Source organism: Physeter macrocephalus, chromosome 13, assembly GCF_002837175.3.
Source record: "Physeter macrocephalus isolate SW-GA chromosome 13, ASM283717v5, whole genome shotgun sequence".
NCBI classification, from domain to species: domain Eukaryota; kingdom Metazoa; phylum Chordata; class Mammalia; order Artiodactyla; family Physeteridae; genus Physeter; species Physeter macrocephalus.
This window is the reverse complement of record NC_041226.1, coordinates 4,251,577-4,279,435: the sequence shown is the minus strand read 5'-3', so window position 1 is coordinate 4,279,435 and position 27,859 is coordinate 4,251,577. Positions and strand designations below refer to the sequence as shown.

Here is a 27,859-nt window from a genome sequence, read left to right as displayed (position 1 = left end):
ACGCGCAGGCTCGGCGGCCACGGCTCACGGGCCCAGCCGCTCTGCGGCACGTGGGATCTTCCCGGACCGGGGCACGAACCCGCGTCCCCTGCATCGGCAGGCGGACTCTCAACCACCGCGCCACCAGGGAAGCCCGCCCAGGATGTTTTCTATCTTGGTGAGTGTTCCATGGGACCTTGAGGTGTTGTGTATTCTGTTGCTGTTGGTTGCAGTATTCTGAAAGTGTCAATTAGATTCAGTTCATTGATGGTGCTGTTCAGTTCTACTATATTCTTACTGATTTTCTGCCTGTTGGAACTTCCAATTACTAGTAGAAGGGCACTGGAGTTTCCAACTATAATGGTAGATTTGTCTATGTCTCCTTGCAGTTCTCTCAGTTTTTGTCTCATGTATTTTGATGTTCTGCTTTCAGGAGCATACACATTAAGGATTGTTATGTTGTCCTAGAGATTGACATCTTTATCGTTATATAATGCCCCTCTTTATCTCTGAAAATTTTCCATGCTCTGAAGCCTGCTTGGTCTGGAATTAATGTAACTATTCAAGTTTCCTTTTGATTAGTGTTAGCGTGGAATGTCTTTTTCTATCCTGTTAATCTGTATCTTTACAGTTAAAGTGTGTTTCTTATAGACAACACATATTGTGATCTTGTTTTTATTTTAATAATTCTCACGGCCTTTGGCTTTTAATGGGTATATTTAGATCATTTATATTTAAAGTGATTATTGATAGTTGGATTAATATCTACCATATTTGTTGAAAGTCAGGTATGATGTGCCTGGTAAAATGAAACAGTCCTTTAATGTGAGGTTTTATGTTTATCTGCCTAATAGTTATGCTGTGCTTATTGTTTGCTGTAACTGTAGGTGTCAGAGGCTAAAATTTCCCCCAGTGTCCTAATTTTATCTCCTCTGGTTTTTCTAGAGACCCCTTCTTAAATAGGGCCTTAGCCTTGCAATTCTTTCAGTTGTAATTCCTATTATTACGTAGGAACCCTGTTGATATAGTGGTAAGGTGTGGGGAAGGGGTGTGATCTATAATCCTATGATTAGGTTTCAGTCTGTTATATGCCTGTGTCCCTGGTCTTGCCTTTCACTAGTGCTTTTCTGTTTTGTTTTTGTTTTTTTGTTTCCCCTCCCCTTAAGTAAGAAAATAAGGCTAGAATGGGCTGGAGTTAGGTATTTTCCTTCTTCCATGTTGGTTTGGCTGTGACAAAGTACTTTTCCTTGATTGCAGGCCTTGTTAAGAAGAACAAAATGCAGCTGGGCATATTTCATAATGATCCTGTTCCCCTTCCCTTGCTGGAAACGGGAGGGGCCTTTTCTCTGATCTTCACCCTGAGAACCTGGTGGTGCTACTTAAAGAAAACTCACAGACGTGTGGGTCTGCCTCTAAGACTATGTCCCCAGGAGATTTTATCTCCCGAGGTAATCCATGGCTCAGTCTCTGGCAAGTCGACTTATTCAGTTACCATTTTAGTGCTTCTACCAGTTGCTGGCTCCAGAGATAAATTGTGATTCTTTGAATTTGTAATAGGGAAGAACCTTCTGTACTGTATTACAAGTTAATCACTAAAGGGATGTTGCCTATAAGCTTAAATTATACATAATGGTCCATTTCTCGGAATCCTGCTTCCCAGGTAATAAGCATTAAGCTAAAACACCTTTGTTTGGCTCACAAACATCCTGACCAGGCTCACCTGTGAATGCCTGCAGGGAGGAAGAAATTAACACATCCCCTCCAGAGGCTGATGGGAACCAGGAAGTGTTTGACTTTACTCCCTCCCCTTTTAGCACAAAAGGAGCCTGAACTCTAAGTCAGGCAAGATGCTTCGCTGGGGGTGAGGCTCCGCCATCTTCTCTGGCTGCTGGCTTTCTGAATAAAGTCGTTATTCCTCACCCCAACTCCTCTCTCGATTATTGGCCTGTCATAGGCGAGCTGTACGAGCTTTGACTTGCTAAGAAATTTTGGCGAGCCTGTGCCTCTGCTCTGTGCCCCTTGCTGCTCGTGGCCAGCCGGCCCCAGTTGGGGAATTTTCAGGTAAGGCCCGAGCAGCTTCCGGGACCCCTTGTCCTGAGGATCTGCCCTACAAATTCCCTGAAGCAGCATCGGCTGCCCCAGCGCTTGGCAGTTGGGGCAAAGGAATCAACCTTTGGGAGCCGCCGGGCTCGGTACAGTAGGGTAAGTCACTCTGGCGTGTACAGCCAGGAGCTTCACTTCCTCTCTGTTTGGGGCTTCTCTTCCGGAATAAGCCAATTTGTTTTGTATTGGACTGGCGTACCCTGTTAGAGGAAAGAGTTGTTGGATATGTACCCGATTTGTGAACTGGTTCGTTGGTTTCTTTGGATGCTAGCACTTGTTTGTGTTTTGTTTGTCTTGAAAAAGGGGGAATGTTTCCGCTATCCCTAAAGAAAGTCCTCTGAGGCGCATTTTGGATAAGGGGTCTGATTACAGCTATGAACCCATGGCTGAGAGGAAGATGATATCTTATTGTAACAGTGTGTGGCCACAGTACCTGTTAGGATCTCTCCGGGGGGTTTAGAAAGGGTTATCTTGGGACCTTGTCACTGGACCACCAGGGAGCTCCCTGCTACACCTTTTGGAATTGTCTGACAGTTGTTGAATATTCTGTTCTATTAAAATTCCCTTTTCTCTTTGCTTTTTAGTTTGTGAAGTTTCTTTTGTCATATCTTCAAGCTAACTGATTCTTTCCTTGGCTATGTCCCGTCTACTGATGGGCCACTGAGAAGCATTATTCACTTTTATTAATGTGTTTTTCATTTTACCATTTCCTTTGGGTTCTTTCTTAGAGTGTACACATCTCTGCTTACATTACCCATCTGTTCCTGCATACTGTCCACTTTTTCCATGAGAGCCCTTAGCATATAATCATAGTTATTTAAAATTCCTACTCTGATAATTTCAAAAATCTCTGCCATATCTGAGTCTGGTTCTGTTGCTTGCGTTGTCTCCATCTCAGAAGGAGGAATATTAAACTAATGGGGCTTACTGGTGTATTGAATTGCATGGGAGGCATTGTCAAATGAGTGATAAAACTTTTTAAATTGTATCACATAGGTAAACATTAATATACATATTCTAGAAATTATATGGAACTCTTAACATTCTGGTATATCCTGGTAAATTATATCAGTCATAATTTCAGTAATTATCTTAAATTGTTTGTCACAGAAATAGTCAAGTTTTTGTTCAATTGCATTGTAATCCCAGTTGTTTGATGGAAAAGCAAAAAGGCATCCTTTTAATGGTTAGATGATCAACTGCTATCTATGGTTTTACAGTGGCTTTTGAATGACTCTGTAGCTATTTTGTGAAAAAGCATGGAAGAATGATGAAATCCTTCACGTGTAAGCATTTGTACTACAGTTAAGTTGCCTATATACAAACGAGTTCTGTTCTGAGAGTGTGTTCCTAAATCCAATTTGTTCGTAAGTCCCAAGTGAGCCTCGGTACCCAACTAACACAACTGGCTATATATAGTACTGTACTGTAATAGGCTTATAATACTTTTCACACAAATAATGCATAAAAAACAAACACAAAAATAAAACATTTTTAATCTTACAGTACAGTACCCTGAAAAGTACAGTAGTCCAGTCCAACAGCTGGCTTACAGGGGCTGGCATCGAGTGAAGAGGCAAGAAGAGTTACTGTCTGGAGGAGGGAGGGAGGTGGGAGATGGTAGAGCTGAAGGATCGTCAGCAACAGGAGACGGAGGGCGAGCTGCAATTTCACTCACTCACATCCCAGGCTTGAAATAAAGACACTGTACTACTGTACTCTATACAGTACTGTGCAGTAAAGGACACAAAAGCACAACCACTTGTAGAGGATGCACGCGCGTGACAATGTACGCCAGACGCGTGAACCAAGTTACGTGATTGGACTTGTGAACGCACGTTCGCATCTTTGAAAGCTGGCAACTTGAAGGCTTATACGTAGGGGACTAACTGTATTATCAGGGAAAATAAGAAAAGGCAGGGAGTGAGGGTGAGGATGTGCTGCTTCAAACCTTTACTCCTCTGGCTGAGCCGGCCGTCCCAGCTTCTCTGGCGATTGTGCCAATAATTGCCACCACTTTCCGTTCCTAGCCAGCCCCTGTTCCTGACACTGGGGCTTAGAACTTCCCCTCCTTATAGGGATCAATTAGAATATCCTGTGTTAGTTTCTGGGGCACACGGACTTGGTCTGTTCTCGCCATCTAAGACCCGACAGGGCACCCAGTTTGGGCCAGGAGCCGCTTCCGGGAAGGGGCCATTTCCCTTATGCCATTATCTTGTAGGGGGCCTAAATGCAAATGAACAGCCGGCTGGGTTTCTCAGACTTGTTCAGTTGGAAAGATGGCAACCCTCCTTACAGGGCGCATCCCCTACCGCCCACCTGGCCCACAGCTGAACCCAGTGGGGACCCCAGTGAGGGAAGAAGGCCCTTATGAGAGCCACTACTCATTAGTGTGTCTTGGCGGGGCTTTGAAAAGGGAAACCAAAGCAAAAGAGTTTGAATAATATTCAAGAAATACAGCAAAACAAATGAAGACCTCTCTTAATTTTTGGAAAGGATTTATCAGACCTACAGACGTCATACTAATGCAGATCCCGAGGCCCCTGAAAATATTAGAGTGGTAAATCTGACCTTTTGGGGCAAAGCGCCTCAGGTATCGGGAGAAAGTTGCAAAAATTAGATGGTGCATTTGGAACGAATCCTTCCCAGTTGGTAGATGTTGCTTTTTAAAGTATTCAACAGGGAACAACAACAGAAGAAAGAAGATGCAAAACGAAACGCCACTGTTTTGGCAGTGTCATTGGATTCCCGGAAGGCGAGTAACTTGAAGAGAGGTGAGCCCGCATTGGGGAGGGAACAGTGTGCTTACTGTGAGGAGGAGAAACACTGGAAAACAGATTGCCCTCGGCTAAAACAAGAAGAACAATGAAAGACAAGGGCCTCTCATATGGTACAGAGGAATATTGAAGAGGCCCAGGGGCTCCTTGGACTTGAGGCACCTAATTCCCCACAGGAACCTTGGGTAAAACTGACGGTGGGGAATGAGCTGATTAACTTTCTGATAGACCTCACCCTGATGTTTTTCACCAGAATAGCTTGACATCAGAGTCCCACTAGAACGCTTTACGCCTACAGATGGAGCTCATGAAAATCCAACAAAAGGAGACAGAGCTCTTTCCCCCAGGGTCTTAAAAATAACCCAAAGACTGCTGTCAGACCTCCCCAGATGGAAACTCGACACGGGAAACTGCCCCACCCAGGAATGAAAAATAGCCTTTCCTCAAATGCCTTGAACTGCAAGAAATTTCAGATTACCTGCTAGTGTTTGTGTGGACACTTTTTCAGGATGGGTGGAAGCATATCCCGCGGACAGAAAATCTCTGAAGTGGTTAAAGCCCTTCTTAGGGAAATTATCCCCTGATTTGGATGAAGGCATTAAAACTACATTCATCCTGGAGACCACAATCAACAGGAAAAAACAAGAAAATGAATCATACATTAAAAAGGAATGTCGCTAAAACATATCAAGAGACATTTAACTTGGGATAAGGCCTTGCCAGTTGCCCTGCTACGGATCAGTGGCTCCCAGAAGCAGGCTTAAATTAAGCCCCTTTAGAATATTGTATGGCAGGCCATTGCAGGCGTGTGTCCAGGCAGGAGAATCTATAAATGCTAAAGACCTAGCGGTGGCCAATCACATGAAAACTTGGGGCGCTGTTTATTCATGAGTTTACCTTCAACAGGTCTGCGCATCCAACCGAAGTAGACGGGAATTCCATCTCCATTGACCATTGGAGAAGGGGCAACCAATTTGTTTGTCTCCAAACAAATAGCACAGGGATTTAGTATATGTATTGCGAACCAAAACCCCAAGTTCAATTATGAATCAGACAACAAAGTGCTAAGAGGTTTCATCGGGTTCAAATAGTTGTGGATAAAAAGGAGTGATTAAAGATTCTAAGGAATATTCCTCACCTCTGTTCAGCAGAATGGTCTTCATTCCTTTTCCAGCACGAGTGTGGAATGGACATTGACAGTGGGGGATTGTACCAGGGAAGAACTTTTTGTATTCTATTACAAGTTAATCACGAAAGGGATGTTGCTTATAAGCTTAAATTATACATAATGGTCTGTTTCTGGGAGCCCTGCTTTCCAGGTAATGAGCATTAAGCTAAAATACCTTTGGCTCACAGGGAACATCCTGAGCAGGCCCACCTGTGAATGCCTGCAGGGAGGAAGAAATTAACACATCCCCTCCAGAGGCTGATGGGAACCAGGAAGTGTTTGACTTTATTCCCTCCCCTTTTAGTCTGAAAGGAGCCTAAATTCTAATTCAGCCTAGATGGTTCTCTGGGGCATGAGCCCTCCATCTTCTTGGTCTGCTGCCTTTTTGAATAAAGTCACTATTCCTTGTCCCAACAACTTGCCTTTCGATTATTGGCCTGTCGTGTGATGAGCAGTATCAGCTTAGACTCTGTAACAAGTTCACGTATCTCTCCAGTTTTGAGGGTGGCAATTTGCCCATTGACTTCAGTTCTCTGATGGATCTAAGAAGAGTTGTTGATTTTTCAATTTGTTCAGCTTTCTTTTCTTTGTAAGGATAAAAGTCTTGACTGCCGAATTCTTTACATGTTACACCAGAAGAACTGGTAAAATAGATTCTTTGAGGATATTTTCTGTAGACTACCATATTGTTTTTGAATACAGTTCTATTTTTATCCTTTCTCTTTGCTTTGTTTCCTTTTCTTGGCTTATTGCACTGATTTAAAATCTCCAGTACAACGTTGTATAGATGATGTGAGAAAGCACAGCCTTGAATTGTTGCCAGTCTTACAGAGAAAGCATTCGGTCTCAAGTAAGTATGATATTTAAGGCAGGTTTTTCACAGATATCCTCTGTCACGTTGAAGAGGTTCCCTTCTTTTCTTGGTTTGCTGAGAGTTTTTATCAATTGATGTTAAAATTTTGTCAAATGCTTCTTCTGTATCTATTGACATTATCACAGGGCTTTTCTTCTTTACTCTTTGATATGATAAGTTATGTTATTTTACTTTCAAATGATTCAACCTTGCTTTCTAACCCTAACCCCACATGGTCATTTTTAGTTTCCTAGGACTGCCATAGGAAAGTACCACAAAATGGGTGACTTAGAACAACAGAAATTTATTGTCTCACATTTCTTGAGGATAGAAGTCTGAAATCAAGGTGTCAGCAGGCCATGCCCCATGTGGAACCTGTAGGGGAGGATCATTCTTTCCTCTTCCAGCTTCTCGTAGCTCCACACATTCCTTGGCCTGTGCCAGGAAAATTCCATTCTCTACCTCCATCTTCACATGACACTCTCCCTGTCTCTTCCCGTCATCTTCCCTCTATTTGTGTGTCTGTCTCTGAGTCCAAATTTCCCCCTTTTATAAGAACACTAGTCATATTGGATAAGGGTTCATCCTAATGACATCATCTTAATTTGGTTAAATCTGCAAAGAACTTATGCTATGATCTTAAATGTTTGTGTCCCCCCCCTTCATATGTTGAAATCCAAACCCCCAAAGGTGATGGTATTAGTTAGGTGGGCCTTTGGAAGGTGCTTCAGCATGAAGGTGGAGCTCTCATCAGTGGGATTATTGCCTCATAAAAGACGGTCCAGAGAGATCTACAGCCCCTCTTCCAGGTGAGGACACAGAAGGCTCCAGTTATGAACCAGGTGGACGGTCCTCACCAAAACATGACCATGCTGGTGCCTTGATCTCGAACTTCTCAGCCTCCAAAACTGTGAGAAACAGATTTCTGTTTTTTATAAGCTACCCCATCTGTGATATTTTGTTATAGCAGCCCAAACAGAATAAGACAACTTATTTCCAAATACAGTCAGTCACATTGAGGTACTGGGAGTTAGGATATCAATATATTTTATTTTGGTGGGGAAACACAATTCAACCTATAAAAGTCATGATGTGTAAGCATTTCATGTATTGGTAGATTTAAAATATTTTGCTAAAGATTTTTGTATCCATATTTATAGAATATTTTGTACCGTTTTTGTCTTGTAATGACTTTGTCTGCTTTGGGTATCACTATAATGGGGCTTCATAAATTACTTTGGGAAATGTTCCTGCTTCCCCTCTTTCTTTTTTTTTGGCTGATTTTAAGATTTTCTCTTTGACTTTGGTTTTCTGTATTTACTACACATCTAAGTGTAATATTGTTTTTATGTATCTTTTTAAGATTTACTGGTTTTCTTGCCTTCGTGGAAGTGTCATAGCCATTGGCTCTTCACATGTTGCCTCTGTTCCATTTTTTTCCCTCCCCCTCTGGGACTCCAATTAAAGTTGTTAGATCCTTTCACTTTACTTACTTGATCTTCTAAGTCCTTTTATGTATATTCCATTTTTTTGCTTCCACGTGCTGTATTTTGGGTGATTTCTCTGATCTATTCATTTTATTTTCATTTTCAGCAGCATCCTATCTTTTTGCAAATTTGTCTTAATTTTTAAGTTTGACCATGACTTCCCCTATCTCTAGATAGTTTATTTGGTTCTTTTTCACACTTGCTGGGTTACGTTTCATAGTTTCTCTTCATATAGGTAGGTTAAAGCTCGTGGTTCTTTTCGTACATAGTTAAGTATGGTTATTTTCTTTCTAAACAAATCTGTGTCTTCTAATTCAAGCATTGGAAATTTTCAGTGGGTAGTTTCCACTGTCTTTTATTTGTAATGTTTCTTACGATGCTTTGCTGCTTCTTGTGGTATATTACTTCTTTCCCTTGATAAATTTGTGGGGATTCTTTGAGGCCTTGGATGAAGGTATTTTTCTTCTGAGTGGTATCCTATTTGCTTCTATATGTCACTTGTAGCACTACCAATATCTGCACTTATCTATTTTAAGATGTTGATCTACCTGGTTTGAAATCTTGATCTTAAAAATAAAAGTGATCTTTCAAAATGCAAACCTGTACATGTTCTTCCTTTGCTTAAGTCCCTCCCGAGGACTGGTACCACATTTAAGATAAAATCCAAACTCACTACTGTGGTCCTCTCTCTCCCCTTCCTCATTCTGTATCATTGAGCCCGAGGCTCAAAATGCTGGGGTTATGCTTGTCTTGAAGCTCCGCTAACAATGAATCTTTGTCCTGACTTTGAGGCCTGGGAAGGTGCTACAACCTTTGTCTGGTGTGTGCCACCACACAGGTACACTAACACCGACAACTAACCTTTCTATTTAGGGCTTAATTTAAACATTTAAATTTCTTTTTTTCCTGATCACCTATCTAAAATAGGCCTCTGTCTTCTCTATCACAGCCCTTACTTGTTTCCTCCAGCTTTGAAAGAGCCTGTCTCCCCAAGGAGAACAGAAGCTCCAAAAGCGCAGGTTCCTCCTGTTTTCTCTGCGGTCTCCCCAGCCCCCTGCACTGTCCCTGACTCAGTACCCACTCCACTCCATTTTGAATGCACGGTATGGTTTTTAGCTGGTGCCTGACTGTATGGACCTGAAGTGAAACCTCAGTTGGTACTAATTGCAGATTGCACGCGACTCTCGCATGATGTGGGGTGGAGCGGGGGTTTGCGTTGGAAGACGCTCACTAGCTCTGTCCCTTTCTTACAGCCCACGAAAGGCTATATAAAGGAATTTCTTACCCTGTTGTGCGCATGCCACACTGTGGTTCCAGAGAGAGGCGGAAATAATATCAGCTACCAGGCCTCCTCCCCAGGTAGGCGCTGTGTGCACGTAGAGACCTGGCAGGTGATGGGCCCACAGAAGAGCTGATGCCATTGCTGATGCCCCGATCACACCTGCCTTTCTCCTTGCCTGAAACTCTTACCGGTTAGGGGTGATCACGTACAGCGTAGCTCTGAGCTTCTCTGTAGCTCTGGGGCTCCCGCTCTCCACACACCCCGAAAATGCCTAAGAAGGCTTGCGGGGAATGGCTCTCGGAGCAGGACTCAGTAGCATGTTATAATCAGTAACACGGCAGGGGTCAGGTTAAGGCCCTGCAGCAGTTGATGGAGGTGCTCCTAACGTCTTGGAGAACAAACAAGACCTCGGCGAGCAGGAAGAAAGTATTTTCCTTCCAGGCTGGCGAGTTAGTCCCACTGACAGAGGCCCTGTTTAACCAAATTTCCTCTTCCGTGAGCACTCTGCTACCTAGAAGCACAGATAAGTGCATTTGGATAAAAAACCCAAGTTTAAGACAATGACATGATAGTTTAGTGCTGGAGAAATCTGTACTGAATTAAATTTAGCGTTAATACATTTGCTCAATCTCCATTAATACAGACCTTTTACTGACAGATGAAGCAGCTTTAGTGAAAGGAGCAAGTAAACTTGGCTTTGTTTTCACTACAAGAACGCCCTCCTCTGTCACCATAGAAGCCGTGAGTAGTACTTGATACATTGTATTTTCTAGCAGGTACACACATCTGCTCATCCAGAGAGACACGTGTGTACAGCGGTTTGGGCAGGAACTCGGAATCCAGTGCCCAGGATTCCCACCTGGGAATCACGTATGCAGTAGGGTCCTTGCCAACATTAAGTGAGTTAGTATGTGTAAAGTAATTGACATTAATGCTTGGTGCAGAGCAGGTGCTCAATAAAATTGAGCTATTCCCAACCTAAGTGTCCATCGACCGATGAATGGATAAAGAAATGTGGCACATACATACAATGGAATATTACTGAGCCATAAAAAGAAATGAAATTGAGTCATTTGTAGTGAGGTGGATGGACCTAGAGTCTGTCATACAGAGTGAAGTAAGTCAGAAAGAGAAAAACAAATACCGTATGCTAACACATGTATATGGAATCTAAAAAAATTAAAAAAGGTTTCTGAAGAACCTAGGGGCAGGACAGGAATTAAGATGCAGACGTAGAGAATGGACTTGAGGACACGGGGAGGGGGAAGGGTAAGCTGGGATGAAGTGAGAGAGTGGCATGGACATATATACACTACCAAACGTAAAATAGATAGCTGGTGGGAAGCAGCCGCACAGCACAGGGAGATCAGCTCGGTGCTCTGTGACCCCCTAGAGGGGTGCGATAGGGAGGGTGGGAGGGAGACGCAAGAGGGAGGGGATATGGGGATGTATGTATACATATAGCTGATTCATTTTGTTATACAGCAGAAACTAACACACCATTGTAAAGCAATTATACTCCAATAAAGATGTTAAAAAAGAAAAAAAAATTGCTAACCATTAAAAAAAAAATTGAGCTATTCCACAGAGTTAGAATTGTCAGACATTTAAGAAGTAAACTCATTTTTTTCCTATGAAGAATCAAAATGTTTCTATTTTTTGGTGAGTTCTGTTTTTATCAATACGTTGATTTATTCATTGTGTTACATATACCCTTGTTCTATCTTGATGACCAGTTACCACAAGCCTTTGATATTATGGGAAAAAAAATGAAGCAATGTAAGCATGGTGGCCAATGCACTGTTTTTTTTCCTAGTAGTAATACTAGGTGTTGAGTCCTTGCTGGAATGGACTGATTAAATCATCTTTATATCACATAGATATATATATAAATATCATACATCACATTTGAACTTCTGCAGTGGTGAAGCTGAGAGCTGGTAGATGCAGAGATAAATTGATCATGGTTACAGGAATTCAAGAGGCCGTAACTGGAAAAATTTAGAAAAGAGTGCATGTTTCATTGATATATTTTTTAGCATGCTACCTCTTTTCATGTTTACCTCTTCCAATTATCCTAAGCATTAAGGATTTCATTTGATCCGTGCAACTTTACTAAAAGATTTATTTGTTCTCATTTCTCTCTGCTGATTTTCTCCCTTACTCCTTGTAACCTTACCACATGAGAGTGTTCACACAATTTTTCTAATCGTGCGGATTTTAGATGGGAGAGAGAGGTGTTTCAGTCTTAAATTGTCACTATCAGAAGCACTTTTGCTAATATTGCCTAGGTTGCAAACAGTATTCTTACCAGAGGAGGGCACCATTATCTCATCAGACTTGCAGGAAGATTTATATTTTGAAAAAGACACCTATTTGGAGGGTAAAACTTGTTTGTGATTGGGAAAATGAGTTATGTTGTGAGATGAATACTTTTTTCCTCAGGTAAGAATATGTTGTCTTACCTTCCTGTAGATGGGAGAAGAATTCACATTTGAAATCCTGACTGTCCTGGAATTTTCTAGGTAAGCTGCCTTTTCATTCTATTTGTGTATTTCCCAGGGCTCTTTCCGTGACTATTCAACTCAGATTTGACAATGTAAGTCAGAACCTTAACCCAGAATCCTGAAATTCTAGTCAGCTTCCACCCGCCCTTTCAGCTCAGCTCAGTTTTCACTTCTCCAGTAAAAATTCCCTTTTGCAGTTGGTGCAGGTTCTTGACCTCTCCTTTCTAGCACTTGTCCTAGTCAGAGCTGCGATTTTAAATCTGCGTTACAGCTTAACGACTGTGTCGCTAACTAGACTGTAAGTTCCAGGAGGGCGGGAGTCACCTCCTGCAGGGGCTGGTATCCCGCGAATCCTCAATAAATATTTGGTGAATAGATTTTTGCCTTAAAAAGCAAAATTCAACGGAGCAGATTTTACACATCTTACTGGCTTTATTCATTGATTCATGAGTTGGGCAGCCTCCCATCAAGCAGATAGAAAAGAGCTCTGAGGAGTTGTACAAAGTGGAAGACATTTATAGGCAGATGGGGCGGGACAAAGAGAACACTAGCAAAAAGTAGATTGTTTGGGACAAGGTCATCTTCCTTTGGGGGGACCCCTGAGGTCTGTCACTCCGGTTACCTCACTAGCGCTGACCAGGGGATTCCACACTGACTGGTTAAGGTTAGACTCCTGGGAGAGTCTGAAATTGCAGTCAGGTCAGGTATTGCGTCTCGGTTTGGGGATGCGGGCTGAGCACACGACTCCATTTTGGGCCTATTGTCTCTTTTTTAACAAATGGATATTGAACATTATTTTCACAAATAAACCAAAAACTGTTTCTTTAAAAATAGACAGTGAATTAATTAATTTTTTCCCAAACAATGTGCATCCTTCTTTCCTCTTACACCCCAGCATCTGTGGCCTGATACCTCAAAGCATGTTGTCGGGATATTGGTGATGATTTTATTTCCATTGGATTTTCCTCCAGACTCGTGAAGTCATATCTCTGGCACCATTTCACTATTTCTAATGTGAAATTTGAAAAATTAGAGAAGGAAATTAATAAGTAAATCATTCGTTCTTCCTAAAGCCAGATGATTTTTTTTATTGTATTTTTAAAGCCTTGTTTCCCAATAACATTAAAAAAAAAAAAACCCTTTAAACCTCGGAAAAGTTGTTGTTACCCCCTCTCTAGGAGAGATTTTTTTTTTGGCTGTGCCAGGTGGCATGCGGGATCTTAGTTCCCCAGCCAGGGATTGAACCCGTGCCCACTGCAGTGGAAGCATGGAGTCCTAACCACTGGACAGCCCAGGAAGTCCTAGGAAAGATTCTTCTAAGAACTTTGTTACAAGAAAATACATCTCAGTATTCATTCTAGCTGTCTCCTTTCTTAATATTTGACTACTGCTACCACTAGAGCAGTCATTTCCTGTCATTAACACGTGCTCTCCTAGTTAGGTAACACTTAAATGATTCATTTGCTTTGAGTAGTATTCTAACAGCTTTCTAAGTATTTAAAACAATTGCTAATCCTTTGTCCCTGTTGGAAAGTCCCTTCTAGCTGAAGCGTTGCACCGGGCCCGTCCGTGGAGGGTGGGAGCTCTAGCTTAGACTGTGAGCTGGGGACAGATGAAGACTGTGTTTTCGGTAGGCATAGCCAGGGGGCTCCATGGGGGGTGGGAAACATCTTTTCTTGCTGGCGCTCTCTGCTTGGTGACCTGGCAGAGCTGCCGTCTCAGTGGCTCATTTTGCTCCTTGGTGGTTTTATTGACGGGCCAGTGGACCAGAGAAGGAAGAAGGGGAGAAGGGAGATGACAGGCATGGGTGCATGTGGAGAGGAGGGTGAGAGCGTGAAAAAAGCTTGGGGGACAGAGGAGGGAAAAGGATCACTTGTGGTCGTAGTTGTGGTTCTGTTACTTACTGGCTCATGACCTTCCTGGTCACCTAACCTCTCTGTGCCACAGTTTCTTGATCTATAAAATGGGGCTAGCAGTGGTGTCCGCCTCACAGGATTGTTGTGAAGATTAAATCACAATGCCCGGCACATAGTAAAAACTGATAGAGCACTTGGTATGAGTGTTTATTATTACTATTATTTTACTTAATTTAATTTATTTATTTATTTTGCGATACGTGGGCCTCTCACTGCTGTGGCCTCTCCCATTGCGGAGCACGGGCTCCAGACGCGCAGGCTCAGCGGCCATGGCTCACGGGCCCAGCCTCTCCGCGGCACGTGGGATCTTCCCGGACCGGGGCACGAACCCGTGTCCCCTGCATCGGCAGGCGGACTCTCAACCACTGCGCCACCAGGGAAGCCCCATTACTATTATTTTAATTGGAACACTCGTCTCTGAGGCTTGTTTGGATTTCACTAGGGTTTTCTTCTCCCTGAAGGAGATCTTCCTTCTCTCCTTCGGCAGTCATTTCTATGAACCTCTTACTTCTCTTCCAAGCTTGAACATCCTTTTCTTGATCAATCTTATTCCTGAAGAAAAATAAAATTCTTTTTGTTGGAAGAACTTGAAAACGTGGAGGAACTAATGACTGAAAGCCCAGCTGGTCTGCTGAACACACACAGAGCAGTCCTCTGAGGCCAATGGTGGTCACTGCACTTGAAAGACCAGCAGCTGGGGCTCCGTTTAAATGACCTTCCCGACGTCGCTAAGCAAATAAGTGGCGGAATCAGGGTTCAAATCCAGGTCTATCTGGTTCCGAAGTCCTTGGTATTGTCAATCAATCTGTGCCTCCAGAGGTGAAAGAAAAGTTAAAGAATGTAAAAAAAGGCAAACAAGACGTATTTTCGTCTTCATGGGGAGAATTGCAGTCTATGCAGCTACAGATATTTTTCTAGAATACTGTTCTAGGACTAGGGTGGACCACCTGTTTGTGGGGTCCCCTGCTTTAGTAAACAAACGAGGTAATTCCCAGTCATTATGAGGGCGATAAAGAATATTGAAGAGTAAGATCTGATGGAGACAGCGGTACCACTGGTGGTGGAGGTTTATCTCTGAGGGTTCTGGGAGCCTTTGTGAGGAGGTGGGACTCGGGCTGATAATTGAAAGCTGACAGGAGGGTTAAGCGCGGGCGAATGAGATGGTGAGGAGGAATTTAACATCTCTGTGCAGCAAAATGGGGGCAGGAAGGTCTAGTTGATTAAAAATGGTGTGCGGACTGAATAATACACAGACCCAGGGCTGCTTTCCCCTTTCCTCATCAAATTTCAATGATTATATATATTACATGTGTATAAAATTTATGTGTTATAAGTAAAATATGTACATATAAAACATAAGAAAGGTATATTACATTATATATGTCATATACTATGTTATACTAGTACATATTAATATAAAATATCATGATATATATGTAATTATATTAATATATCATAATCTATTACATATATTTGTGTCAGCAAACTTCCATGGAAGAAAAGAATAGTAGGAGAAGAAGGTGGAGATTTACAATTAGAATCTCAGTTAAAGGAAGCAGGTAAAGAGAAAAGAAGAGGCTGGCAGGAAACGTGCTGGCCTTTTCAGCAATAGGCAGCTGAGGACTTTGACTATTAGAATTCTTTTGACTTTGAATTTTTGTGTGGGTATTAGTGTCATGTACTGAGGAAAATAGAAACTAATAATACACTCTGTTGTTTTAGTACCAGAAAGAGGATGTCTGTTATTGTGCAAACTCCTACCGGACAGGTCCGGCTCTACTGCAAAGGGGCTGTGAGTACTGGGATTCGGTTTTTTTGGGTTTTTTTTGAACAGTTTTATTGAGGTTTAATTTTTACACCGTGAAAACACTCATTTTAAGTGTACAAGTTGATGATTTTTAGCAAATTTACAGGGCTGTGCAGCGATCATCAGAATCCAATTTTACACCTCCATCACCCCGACAAGATCTCTCATGCCCATTTGCAGTAACTCCCTAGTCCTACTTCCAGCTCCGACAACCACGAATCTACTTTTTGTTTCTATAGATTTGCCTTTTCTGGACATTTCATATAAACACAATGGGATTCATTATTCATGTCACTCCTTCCCTCTATGTTCCAACAACTTACAGGAAGCCTTTTACAACTTCACAGTGTTTTATTTTATTTTTTATTTTTTTTTAAGCAAAGAATGGTTTATTGCAGGGCCAAGCAAGGAGAAAAGTGGCTCGTGCTCAAAAAAACCCCCGAACTCCCACAGTATTTTAAAACGTTGTTACTTTGTATGCACTGTTATCACTGGTTGCTGACAGCATTACCCAAGATGGAAAAGTCCATCTCAGGGCAACCGAGAAGGATTCCGCCCCCCAGCTGAGCCCATTGAAATCTGTGGTGGCTCACACCATAATTTTACTAAACTTTTATGTCAGTGAAAACTTGCTGTCACTCAGTTGTTTTTTTGAGAACCAATGATTAAGATGGTTGATGCTAAGGGTTTTGTAGCAGGAATTTTGATCCCAGTTCTAAGCCCAAAGTGCTTGGATTTGGTGTCTCAGGAATTCGCTTTACTTCTGTAAATCTCTTTTTATAAAGCACTTATGTATTTGTTCACTACCATATGTACCTTTACAAACCCAGCTTTATTGAGGTAAAATTGACATAAAATAAATGGCACATATTTAAAATGTACATTTTGTTAAGTTTTGACACTGATCTGCTTTCTGTCACTCTAGATTCATTTCAATTACTAAAGTTTTATACAAAGTCATGTAGTATATGTTATGACTTGTTGTCTGGCTTCTTTCACTCATAATTATTTGAAAATTCATTCATGTTGTAGCTTGTACCAGGAGTTGCCGAGCAGATTCCATTGAATGAATATACCAGCATTTGTTGTTCATCTGTTGCTGGACATTTTGTTTGCAGTTTGGGCTACTACAAATAATGCTCCTATGAACATTTGTTTGCAACTCTTTGTATGGACATATGGTCTTATCTCTATTTGGTAAATATCTAGAGTAAAGTTACTGGATCATGTGGTAGGCATAGTTCAACTTCTCAAGAAACCACCAAATTGTAGTTACATTCCTACCAGCAGTTGTCACCAACACTTGGCCTGGTTAGTCTTTAAAAAAATTTAATTTTGCCATTCTAATAGGTGTGTACCCCATTGTGAATGTAATTTACATTTCCATGCTGACTGATGATAGCAAACATCTTTTTCATATGTTTATTTGCCATCTGTGATGGGGGTTCCCAAGACCACCCCTATGCCTTTAGTGAATCTCTAAAAGGATTCTTGGGACTCAGCATATAGTTGTGCTCATGGCTAAGATTTATTACAGCAATGTAATAAGGATAGACAGCTAGATCGCAAAAGAAAAGTCATGAGCAGTGTCTGGAGGAATCCCATGGGGGTCACACAGGGAAAGTTTGTATCGGTTTAGAGAATTGTTTACCAGCCGAATTCCTAGATGCCAGCCAAGGGCCAATTTTGTAAGTAGGTCTTTCTAAGGATAGCAGTCTCTGATCTGCCATGTCAACTCTTTTCTACACACCATCCACTTATTTTCCTTGTTAAAATGTGTTTAAATAGTTAACCTTTTAAGTAGCTTTTTTTCTTACTGACTTTTGAGAGTTCTTACTTATTTTGGAAACAAGTCCTTTATCAGATATATTACTTGCAAATATTATAACCCAGTCTGTGGCTTATCTTTTCATTTCCTTAACTGTGCCTTTTGAAGATCAGTAGTTAGTAACTTAGATGTAGGTCAATTTACCAATTTGTTCCTTCAGATTTCTTTTGATTAGTATTAGTATGGTATAGCTTTTTCTTTCCTTTTAACCCATCTGTGTCTTTAAAGTGTGTTTCTTCTAGGGATCATGTAGTTGGCCCTAGTGTTAAATAACGAGAAAAATAATGTATATATACTCACGTGAATACCATTTTCAGTGCTCTTCAGACCCATATTAACATTTGGTGTAATGATTTTTATCTGAAGGGGTTCCTTTACCATATCTTATACAGTAGATCTGGTGGTGATAAATTTTTTCAGCCTAAGTTGGAAAAAAAAAGTCTTCATTTCATCTTCATTTTTTTCTAATCTTCATCTTGAAATCAATTTTTGCTGAGTACAGAATTCCAGGATGACCATTTCTTCTTTCAGCGCTGGAAAGGCTTTGCTTCCCTGGCTTCTCACTTGCATTGCCCCAGTGAGAAATCTGCTGTGTTCCTTGTCTTTGTCCCTCTGTATGTAGCATTTTTTTTTTTTCTGGAACTGTGCCTTCACTGGGGCTGCTTGAGCTCCTTCACATCTATTAGCTATGACAATAAAATTATAGAACAGTATTTATAATTTAGACTGTCATGCTTAGATGTTAATCACAGTGTGTGTATTTGTGTGTGTGTGTGTTTTCTATAGGATTCAGTGATTTATGAGAGACTTTCAGAAGATTCTCTCTTTGTGGAGGAGACTTTAGCCCATCTGGAATGTTTTGCCAAAGAAGGTAAGTGAAAATTGTTTAGAATTGACTTCCCTTTCGTAATGCTGTTCTCAGCTGTTGAAATTGTAGCCTCAGTGCATGTCGTTGCTGCTCAGGCCCACAGGTGGGCAAGGGGGAGCTTGTTGGTATGTGAGACCTTGTATGCCTTCTGTTTGCTTAAAAATAAATAGTTCTGGGCTTCCCTGGTGGCGCAGTGGTTGAGAGTCCGCCTGCCGATGCATGGGGACGCGGGTTCGTGCCCCGGTCCGGGAAGATCCCACGTGCCGCGGAGCGGCTGGGCCCGTGAGCCACGGCCGCCGAGCCTGCGCGTCCGGAGCCTGTGCTCCGCAGCGGGAGAGGCCACAACAGTGAGAGGCCCGCGTACCGAAAAAAAAAAAAAATAGTTCCCCAAACAAACCCTGTCAAGGCATTACTATTATTTATTTCCTCCCACTTCCAACGGTATTTTGTGCGTACGCACAAACAGTAAAATGTATGTTTTTACTATGTGGCTCTTCCTTTATTCCTAAGGCAGTGTCTTCAGTCTATTATCTGTTTCTATTTGCTAAGCGTTACCTTTGATCAAGCTGTTGTAGGAACTACGCCTATGGTCGGAGAAAAAGGGAGGTTTTTCCGGTTTGTGTTGTGTATTTTGAAGTTAATTATTTTGTGCATGTAACTCAGAATGCTGACATAGTTGATGTTTTCCTGCCATTCTCTTATCCTTCTGATTTTGTCTTATCATCCATCTCTTAAGGAAATAAAATTCCTTGAGTGAGTTTTGAATAAGAACAACATCTACTGAAAGGTTTATAGAAGCTTTGCAAAGCAAGGTGTAATATCAAATAAGGGTAAAGCTAATAATACCTTGAAAGCTGTAGCCTACTTTCTCCTTTTAGTTTATAAGCTGCTGCTTCCTACAGACACGTGTGTCTTGTCTGAAAGTATGGATATTTTGCAAGTTTGCATTTTGGGCCTTTTACTGCTGTCTGAAAATATACCTGTGCTGTAAGCAGGTTACAATAGGTAGAAGCGTATGGGAACTATATTGCAATTGAACTCAAAGCAGAATAACAACTTCTATAGCTCTTCTGCAGAGAATCAGTTTCTAGGGAATCCTTAAGTATTTGAATGTTTTACAGGAGTTAGCCTAAAATATTACAGTCTGGTTTAAGGAAAAAATGTTTTTCAAACAAGTCCTTGCAAACTGGGATTTAAATTCATTTTCTGTTATTTTGGTGATTTTCTGGCTTACTGAATTGGAGACTGAAGCCTCATTTGTTCTTTCCTTCATTCAACAAATAGTTATTGAGCATCTATTCAGTGCCATGCACCGTTCTCAGCTTCCAGGACAGAAGTGAAAAAAAAACATAGAAAGCTAATGCCCTGTGGGAATTTGCCAGTAATAGATGATGTCGTGGGGTGATGAGTGCTATGGAGATGAAGTAAGCAGGCTGAAGGGAACAGAGCGATGGGGTGCTCTCTGTATGGGGTGAGTTAGGCAGAGACTGCGGGAAGGGAGGGAGAACCACGGGCTCTCCAGGAGAAAGTGTTCCAGTAGAGGGAAGAGCAAGTCCGAGTGCCACGTCGGGAAGTAAGAGGACTGGCGGGGCGCCGCAGTGCGCAAGGAGGAGGGGTTGAAGGAGATCGGTAGGGAGGCCAGGGCAGGTCTGGTTGGGCCACACAAAGGCCTTCTCTGTCCCACGGGCTCTGAAACGCTTTTGGATTTTGTTTTCAATCTCTCCTTCTCCCTGATCACTGGAAGCCTGTCCCAGGTTATCCCTCTCTCGCAGGTCTGAGAGCTCTGTGTGTTGCCCTACATAGATTTAACGGAGAGTATCAGCAGTGCTGGGTGATGTGTAAAGAAGCCAGTACGGTTGTACAAGACAGAACTCAAAGTTTGGAAGACTGTTATGATGCTAGTGAAAAGGTAACATACCCACTATGTTGTATATGCCAAGGTAAATACGTGAAGAAAAGGCACTTATCAAGGTATTCGTATCTGGATGTAATTCTAAAGCTCAGTTAAAGTTTTTTCAGAAGTACACATCTGTCTTCTTGTATTGAAAATTCATCAAATGTCTTTTCAAATATTCAAAATATTTCTCCCTCTTTTGGGTTGTATCCTAATCACCTCAATCTTGGTATCCTTTTTATAACTTTTCCCATTTCAAAAGAAATGCATGTTTATTATAGAAAAATAAGCTAGAAAAATAATAATCATCTGTAATGTTGGGCTAATGACTAAGTTTGTCTCTTTTCCTTCTTCATATGTGTGTATTGTATATGTAGTGTTCCATTGTACGTATTTAACACACACACAGAAATTTTTCCCGTAAAAATTAAAAGGAAAAATGCCCCCATCATTTTTCCCATAAAAGTACTGCCTGAATCATGAAGTCTTCACTGTACTAAATTGGGACTATTTTCCCAGATCACTGAATATTCTTCTACGTTACCCTCGCTGATTGTTCCATGGTACTTCACTGTGTGGATGCGTACACTTTTATTGGGCTCTCTATTCTCTGGTGGTTGCTTCTCCAGGGGAATCTCATGCACCCTGGGCTGTCAAGTGTCACTGGGAATTTCAGCTGAGGCTTCAGGGATTTAACGGGTCCTGGGCCAACTTCTGTTTCTTGGCTTGATTTCTCTCGCCATTTGGTCCCATGAACTCTGCATTTCATTCCTGCAGGAGCTTGGCCAGAACAGATTTAGGCTGAGGGGTTTTCCTAACATCCCTGGTCCATCTTTTTTTCACAGTCGAATATTGGAAGATTAGGAACCTAACCCAGCTTCATACCGAGTGCATGGACACGCTGCAGTAGCCCTCATGGGCGATTACTCAGCGTCTGTTGACAAAGCACAGGAAAGGGGCTGATTGTGTAACCTGCCTGTTCGTTAGGGGATACGGGTGGGTCTGTTACTCCCACTCACTGAGAAGACATCTGGGCGATAGAAAGTTGGCCTCTGTATTAGTGTGGACTGTACTAGTGTGGACTGTATTAGTGTGGCAGTTCTGTTTTCAATCAAACGGTTATAATTTACATTTTAGTTTTAAGTTTTAATCTGGAAGTTGTATGTGGGGAAAGAGGAAGTCATAGGATGAAGAAAAGGGGAAGTTTGCCTCTCCCAGGGAATGTGAGGCGGGTAGCAAGGTCAGGGAGTGCAGTGGCCTTAAACTGACCAGTGCCTTCATCAGCTGAATGCTCGTCTCCAGCATGTACACAGTGCCTGGCATGCGGTGGGCGCTCAGGAAATAGTAACTGTACTCAGTTACTACGGGGGTTGAAAATTTCAGGCTTGTCTGCTGTCCAAGGAAAGTAGGTGACCTTGTATAACTGGCAGGGCTCTTTATTCCCGTCCTTAAACTTCAGAGGCAGAAATAACAGGCAGAAGAGCTATGCCAGGCTGGCTTTTCCTGTCTGATCTTGGAGGTCGTCTGGCCTGCGTGAGTGCCACACTATATTCTAAAGTTTACCTGAGTACCCAGAGCCGCTAACGAGCAGCATACAGTGCTTGGAAGGTCTGAGTGGAAATCTTATCATTCTTAGATACTTTAACAGAGCAGAATCATGTTATTTAACAAAACACTGATTTTTTTTTTTTTTCTCTCAACGGCTATAAGCTTTAAAAGTTCAGGAGTCAAAAATACTCAATATCCCTGTTTAGTGTGGATGAGAGGAGATTTAGCCCAAGTCACGTATGCAAACGATCAGGCTCTGTGATACTAAAATCACATTGATAACTGTCAGATTATCTGTTCCTTTGTGTCTTACCACCATCCCTTCTGTTTCCCCCACTGGATGTTTTCCAGTTCATCCAGGAGTGATGAGCTCCTGGGGGTTGAGTCAGGCAGGGCAAACTTCCGGGGGTGCTGGAGACTAGACCTCCCTATTCATTACAACCCCACTGGGGAGACTTGTCCTGGGAGCTAGATACCCTATTGAAGGGCAGCTCCTAGAAAAGGACACATTGGGGGCAAGTGGTAGATGACAGGGTCATCAAGTGTTCACAGGTTTTGATCAGAAGGAACTGGGTTTTTTAAAAGAGATACATCTTTCAAGCTATAAGAGCCAAACAATTATGATTCTTAACTTAAATTTTGCTTTTTAAAAAAAATCTATGTCATCAACTCTAGTTTTCTAGGCTTGGAACACCCATATGCCATCTAAAAAAGCCAATAGTCTTATCCTTCAGTTGTCATTTTTCTTCTTTTGTATTAACCATTTGAGGGTCTCTCTAACCATCTGCTTCATGACTTGTGTTAATTTCCACAATTCTAGCTGATGTTCTGTTAGTTATAGTTATATGGCTACTTTCTGCAGACTTATAGGTAAACGTTGGAGCCTGACACCAAAGAGTGTAGGATTGACCGGCTCTGTGAAATTGGCTCTTATCAATTCCATGCACACCATTATGGTCCTATTTGTTTTCTTCAGTAAGAGGGAGGTGTTTTCTGACCCTCCTCTTAGCTCTTCAGGTCAGTAGCTCTTCTTTGCTTTTGAACATTTTTCCTTTTGGGGTTAATAAGATTTTAAATTTCTTTCTCGATGAGCAAGGGCAAGAAAGATGCCATCTGCCTTCGTATCAGTAGTCAAGGACAGCATAACTTAGAGTGTAATTGCTGAAGTCATTAAGTATCATGTTACCAGGATTGCTGTGTGGGTAAAGTATGAATTGATAGATTGACTGATTGAATTAGACTTGTTTCTGAGGCTCTCTGGCTTCATAGTTCCTTTGAAGCATTCCTTTCTTTAAAAAAGTGTGATAGCTTTATTGAGATATAATTCACGTACCATACAGCTCACTCATTTGAAGTGTACAGTTGTGTAGTTAGTATACTCAGAGCTTCACAGCCATCACCATAATGAATGCAGAATATTTTCGATATCCCCCCGAAAACCCATATCCGTTAGTCTTCACTCTCTGCCATCCTCCCTCCCCCACCCCGTTCTTTAACCCCAGCCCAGGCAACCACTGATTTACTTTCGCTCTCTCTGTGCTTTCTTCTTCTGGATATTCCATGTAAGTGGAATCATATAATATGTGGTCTTTGGTGACATGCTGCTTTGATTTAGCTTACTGCTTTCAGGATTCATCCATGTTGTTGTAGCATGCATCCACACTTCACTCCTTTTCAGTGCCAGATAATACTCCATTGTGTGGATGTACAATTTGTTCGTTCATTCCTCTGTTGATGGTCATTTGGGTGTTCCACTGGCTATTATGAACAATGCCGTGATAAGCGTTCGTGTGCAAAGCTTTCACTTGGACACATTCTTTCATTTTTGGGGGGTATACATCTATGAGTGGAATTTCTGGGTCACATGATAACTCTGTTTTTAACCTACTGAGACAGTAGTTACATTTTCCAAAGCAGCTGCACCATTCTACGTCTCCACAGCCGGTGTACGAGGGTTCCAGTTTCTCCACCTCCTCTCCAGTGCTTGTTACCATCTGTAATTGATTATAGCCGTTCTAGTGGGTATGAAGTGGATCTCATTGTGATTTTAATGTGCATTTCTTTAATGATTAATGATGTTGAACATCTTTTCATGTGTTTTTTGGTTATTTGTATATCTTCTTTGGAGAAATGTCTGTTCAAATCCTTTGGCCATTCAAAAAATTAATACCGTTTTTTACAATATTTTATTTATTTTATTTGTTAACCATTAAAAAATTGAAGTACAGTTAATTTACAATGTTGTGTTAGTTTCAGGTGTACAGCAAAGTGACTCAGCTATATATATATGTATATGTGTATATATATATATGTATACACTTTTTTGATTGTTTTCCATTATAGGTTATTACAAGATATTGAATATAATTCCCTTTGTCGCTCTGCTATACAGTAGGTCCCCGTTGTTTATCTATTTTGTTATTATAGTGTATGTATGTTAATCCCAAACTCCTCTAAAAAATACATTTATTTTTTTAGAATAGTTTTAGGTTTACAGAAAAATTGAGCAGAAAGTACAGATAATTCACATATAATCTTCCTCTCCCCCTTACACGGTTTCCCTTATTATAAAAATTTTGTATTTGTGGTTCATTTGTTACAATTGATGAACCAATATTGATATGTTGTTATTAACTAATCTCCGTAGTTTATATTAGGGTTTGGTCTTACTGTACAGTTCTACGGGTTTTGACAAATACATGTGACTATCCACTATTGCAGTATCATATAGAGTAGATCCACTGCCCTAAAATCTCCTGTGCTCCACCTACTCTGCTGTTGTTGGATGAGTATTCTTTAAAAGTCAATTAGATGCAGTGGATTGATGGTTCTATTCTGCTCAACTATATCTTTACTTATTTTCTATCTGCTGGATCTGTCAATTATTGATAAGGAGGTGTTGGAGTCTCCAACTATAGTCGTATATTCATCCATTTCTCCTTGCAGTTCTATGAGTTTTTGCCTCATATATTTTGATGCTCTGTTGTTAGGTGCATACACATTAAATATTGTTATGTTTTCCTAGATAATTGACTCTTTATCATTATGTAATGCCCCTCTCTATCATTGATAATTTCCTTGCTCTGAAGTCTGCTCTGAAATTAATATAGCTACTGCAGCTTTCTTTTATTAGCATTAGCATGGTATATCTTTCTCCATTCCCTTTATTTTAATCTATCTGTGTCTTCCTATTCAATGTGAGTTTCTTACGGGCAACGTAAAGTTAAGTCTGTGTCATTTTTTGTTCAATCAGCCTGTTTTAATTGGTGTATTTAGTTCATACATGTTTATCATGATGATTAGTTTAATATCTGCTGTATCTGTAACTATTTTTTATTGCCCTTTTTTTTCTTTTTCTTTCTTTCCTTTCCACTTTTTTCTGCCTTTGTTTCTAATTGAGCATTTAGTATGATCTGCTTTCTCTCTCTCTGTCTCCTTTTTTTTTTTTTTTTTTTTAGTATATCAATCATACTTCTTTTAAAAATGTTTTTAGTCCACTTTCAAATAACTCTACACCACTGCTCTCTAGAGGTAGGGAGATACTTCACAATAGGAACATAAACTGTAAACCATCTGGTGATGAGACATTTATGGAGAAAATTACAAAATTTTTCTTAATGACAAGTAAGGACCTATATACGTGGAAGGGTGTATACAATATGTGGAAAAACCAGGATAATAAACATGGCAGTTCTCCACAACGTAATCTATGAATTCAGTGCAATGCAGGAATGCATAAAAGTACCAACAGAATTTTCAGAGAACTTGACAAGTTCTAAAATTCATTGAGAAGTAGGAGGAGGCTAAGAATTACTGTGATATTTTTTGAATGAGAATAATAAAGGAGGCTTACCTCTCTAGACATCAAGATTTACCTTAAGCTTATAATAATTAAAATAATAGATAATATTTATTGACCATTTATAATCTGCTAGATTTTATTCTAATCACTTTCCAAATATTAACTCTCACAATAATTCTATCAGTAATCTTATTTTCCCCACTTCTCCAGTAATAGATGAGGAAACTGAGCAACAGAAATTTAAGTAGTTTGCTTATGATCACATATCTAGTAACTTGTAGAGTTAAGGAATGAATTCAAAAGCCTAGCTCTTAACCATCATGCTACACTGCCTCATGCTGTAGTGAAAGAGGGACAAACAAATAGACGAGTGAAAGAGACTAGAAAAAAAGTGTGTGTGTGTGTGTGTGTGTATACGTATATGGGACTTCATGTAATAAATTATTAGACTATATCTTTTGTTATAATTTGCTCTATTTATTCTATTTAAAAATATTTTTATCTTTAATTAGTAATAACAAATACCTCTTTCAAAAAATGTCTATAAGTTCCTGCTACTTGGAGCCACAGCCATTGAAGTTCGCCTTCAAGCACGTGTTCCAGAAACGATAACAAATTTACTGAAAGTAAACATAAGAATATGGGTCTTGACAGGAGGTAAACAAGAAACTGCAACTAACATAGGTAATAGACACAAAGAATGTTTTTTTAAAAAAATCTGGTTGTACATGTCTCCTAAATATGCCCTAGAATTAAGAATGTATGGTTGAGTTTCCTTCAAGTAATTGCTTTATATGTCTTCAGGAAAATGTAGTGCAATGAAATCTTGCCATCATATGGCAGAGAATTTGAACAAACTAAGCAAAGCAAACTCTTATCTTTCCTTCACATTCTTGAAACGTAGAATGCAGAATGCCCACATGAGTAATATGTAATTTCTTGTTCTTTTCCTTTGATGCTTGAAGTTATCTTATGGCATTTCCCCCCCAATGATGTATATACCTATGCTTGAATTGTATATGCCTATTCATAAACATTTTGATCATTAGTGAGAACATTCAGTTAGCGTTTTTTTTTTTCCAGGCTCTGATGTCACTTCCTTGCCTTTATAGTTTTGTTTTTTTTTTTAAATTTCACTGCTGAAGGGAACAGAGCGATGGGGTGCTCTCTGTATGGGGTGAGTTAGGCAGAGACTGCGGGAAGGGAGGGAGAACCACGGGCTCTCCAGGAGAAAGTGTTCCAGTAGAGGGAAGAGCAAGTCCGAGTGCCACGTCGGGAAGTAAGAGGACTGGCGGGGCGCCGCAGTGCGCAAGGAGGAGGGGTTGAAGGAGATCGGTAGGGAGGCCAGGGCAGGTCTGGTTGGGCCACACAAAGGCCTTCTCTGTCCCACGGGCTCTGAAACGCTTTTGGATTTTGTTTTCAATCTCTCCTTCTCCCTGATCACTGGAAGCCTGTCCCAGGTTATCCCTCTCTCGCAGGTCTGAGAGCTCTGTGTGTTGCCCTACATAGATTTAACGGAGAGTATCAGCAGTGCTGGGTGATGTGTAAAGAAGCCAGTACGGTTGTACAAGACAGAACTCAAAGTTTGGAAGACTGTTATGATGCTAGTGAAAAGGTAACATACCCCCTATGTGTTGTATATGCCAAGGTAAATACGTGAAGAAAAGGCACTTATCAAGGTATTCGTATCTGGATGTAATTCTAAAGCTCAGTTAAAGTTTTTTCAGAAGTACACATCTGTCTTCTTGTATTGAAAATTCATCAAATGTCTTTTCAAATATTCAAAATATTTCTCCCTCTTTTGGGTTGTATCCTAATCACCTCAATCTTGGTATCCTTTTTATAACTTTTCCCATTTCAAAAGAAATGCATGTTTATTATAGAAAAATAAGCTAGAAAAATAATAATCATCTGTAATGTTGGGCTAATGACTAAGTTTGTCTCTTTTCCTTCTTCATATGTGTGTATTGTATATGTAGTGTTCCATTGTACGTATTTAACACACACACAGAAATTTTTCCCGTAAAAATTAAAAGGAAA

General features: G+C 40.8%; 1 protein-coding gene across 1 annotated transcript in view; it reads left to right on the top strand.

Annotated features, from left to right (window-relative positions):
- Window positions 1–26,931, top strand: part of LOC102977279 (phospholipid-transporting ATPase IB-like) — a 30,633-nt gene extending 3,702 nt beyond the window's left edge. The window contains exons 2-9 of the mRNA XM_055089662.1: window positions 9,621–9,726; window positions 10,308–10,390; window positions 12,125–12,174; window positions 15,795–15,864; window positions 18,494–18,578; window positions 20,348–20,484; window positions 26,368–26,476; window positions 26,903–26,931. Coding sequence (XP_054945637.1) covers window positions 12,125–12,174; window positions 15,795–15,864; window positions 18,494–18,578; window positions 20,348–20,484; window positions 26,368–26,476; window positions 26,903–26,931 — 480 coding nt within the window. The 5' untranslated portion in view covers window positions 9,621–9,726; window positions 10,308–10,390. The remainder of the gene's footprint in view (window positions 1–9,620; window positions 9,727–10,307; window positions 10,391–12,124; window positions 12,175–15,794; window positions 15,865–18,493; window positions 18,579–20,347; window positions 20,485–26,367; window positions 26,477–26,902) is intronic.
- The last annotated feature ends 928 nt before the right edge of the window (window positions 26,932–27,859 follow it).